This window comes from Myotis brandtii, unplaced genomic scaffold, assembly GCF_000412655.1.
Source record: "Myotis brandtii unplaced genomic scaffold, ASM41265v1 scaffold825, whole genome shotgun sequence".
Classification (NCBI taxonomy): domain Eukaryota; kingdom Metazoa; phylum Chordata; class Mammalia; order Chiroptera; family Vespertilionidae; genus Myotis; species Myotis brandtii.
Genome location: NW_005371349.1, coordinates 1,592,619 through 1,593,513, shown reverse-complemented (window position 1 = coordinate 1,593,513; position 895 = coordinate 1,592,619). Strand labels below are relative to the sequence as shown.

The 895-nt window shown below is 67.4% G+C and overlaps 1 protein-coding gene across 1 annotated transcript in view; it reads right to left on the bottom strand.

Annotated features, from left to right (window-relative positions):
• Positions 1 to 895, bottom strand: part of ST6GALNAC1 (ST6 (alpha-N-acetyl-neuraminyl-2,3-beta-galactosyl-1,3)-N-acetylgalactosaminide alpha-2,6-sialyltransferase 1) — an 11,218-nt gene that overhangs the window by 2,037 nt on the left and 8,286 nt on the right. The window contains 4 exon segments of the mRNA XM_014531735.1: positions 144 to 282; positions 468 to 569; positions 627 to 683; positions 685 to 851. Of these exon segments, the coding sequence (XP_014387221.1) occupies positions 144 to 282; positions 468 to 569; positions 627 to 683; positions 685 to 851 (465 nt within the window).

Below are 895 nucleotides of genomic sequence, written 5' to 3'. Positions count from 1 at the left end.
TCTCAGGCCTGGTCCCCCACCCCTGCCTCCTCCCTGGGAACTGAGCCTGTACCCACCGCAGACTCCCGGCCAGGATGCTGGCCCGTCCCACCTGTGCGCCCCCTTCCCGGAGTCTGGCTGGCCCGGCCCCTCCCTCTGCTCACCTTCCCCAGAGGCACGTGCTGGAAGCCCTGGCTGCCCAGCAGGTAAAGTGACTGCGTCAGGGAGAAGGCGGTGAAGCCGTAGAAAGATGTCCGAGTGCCCACGTCCTGCTCGTAGCCCTTAGTGACAGCGCCGCTCAATCTGTGCGGAAGGACAGGTCAGAGGTCAGAGGTCAGAGATACCCCCTGAGCGCAGAGGGAGCTGCGTGGAGGCGGGTGGAGAGGCAGGAGGGATGGAAGAGAGGTGCCCTATACAGGCCTGGACACCCTGCAGTGCTCCGGAGAGCCCGTCTCTGTAGGAGAGGCTTGTGGCGGGGGGGGGCTCACCGGAACACGTAGTCGTGGCCGTCTATCTCCTGGCCCACGTGGGAGTCGTTCAGGATGCCCCCGTTGCCCACCACGGCGCAGCTGACGCACCGGGTGCTCCACCTCCTGCACCACTGGAACAGGGGGGCCCTCCAGTCAGAGCCCCGGGAGGGCCAGGGCGGGGGCCCCCAGGGAAGAGGCAGACCCCCGGCCGCTGGCGGAGGCACCGCACTCACGGGAGTGGTTGAGCTCCATGAAGCCGAAGGGCGGGGCGAAGTGCTCCAGGCGCTCCCACTCGCTCTGGTTGAAGTGTCTGGAGTCCAGGAAGAGGGTGAGGTTGGGCAGGAAGAGATGCCGGAGCCAGAGCGACTTGGAGGCTCTCACCTTCACGGAGTCGGGGCAGGTCTAAATGCACGGGGGCGGGTCAGGCAGGCGGCCAGAGGGCCAGG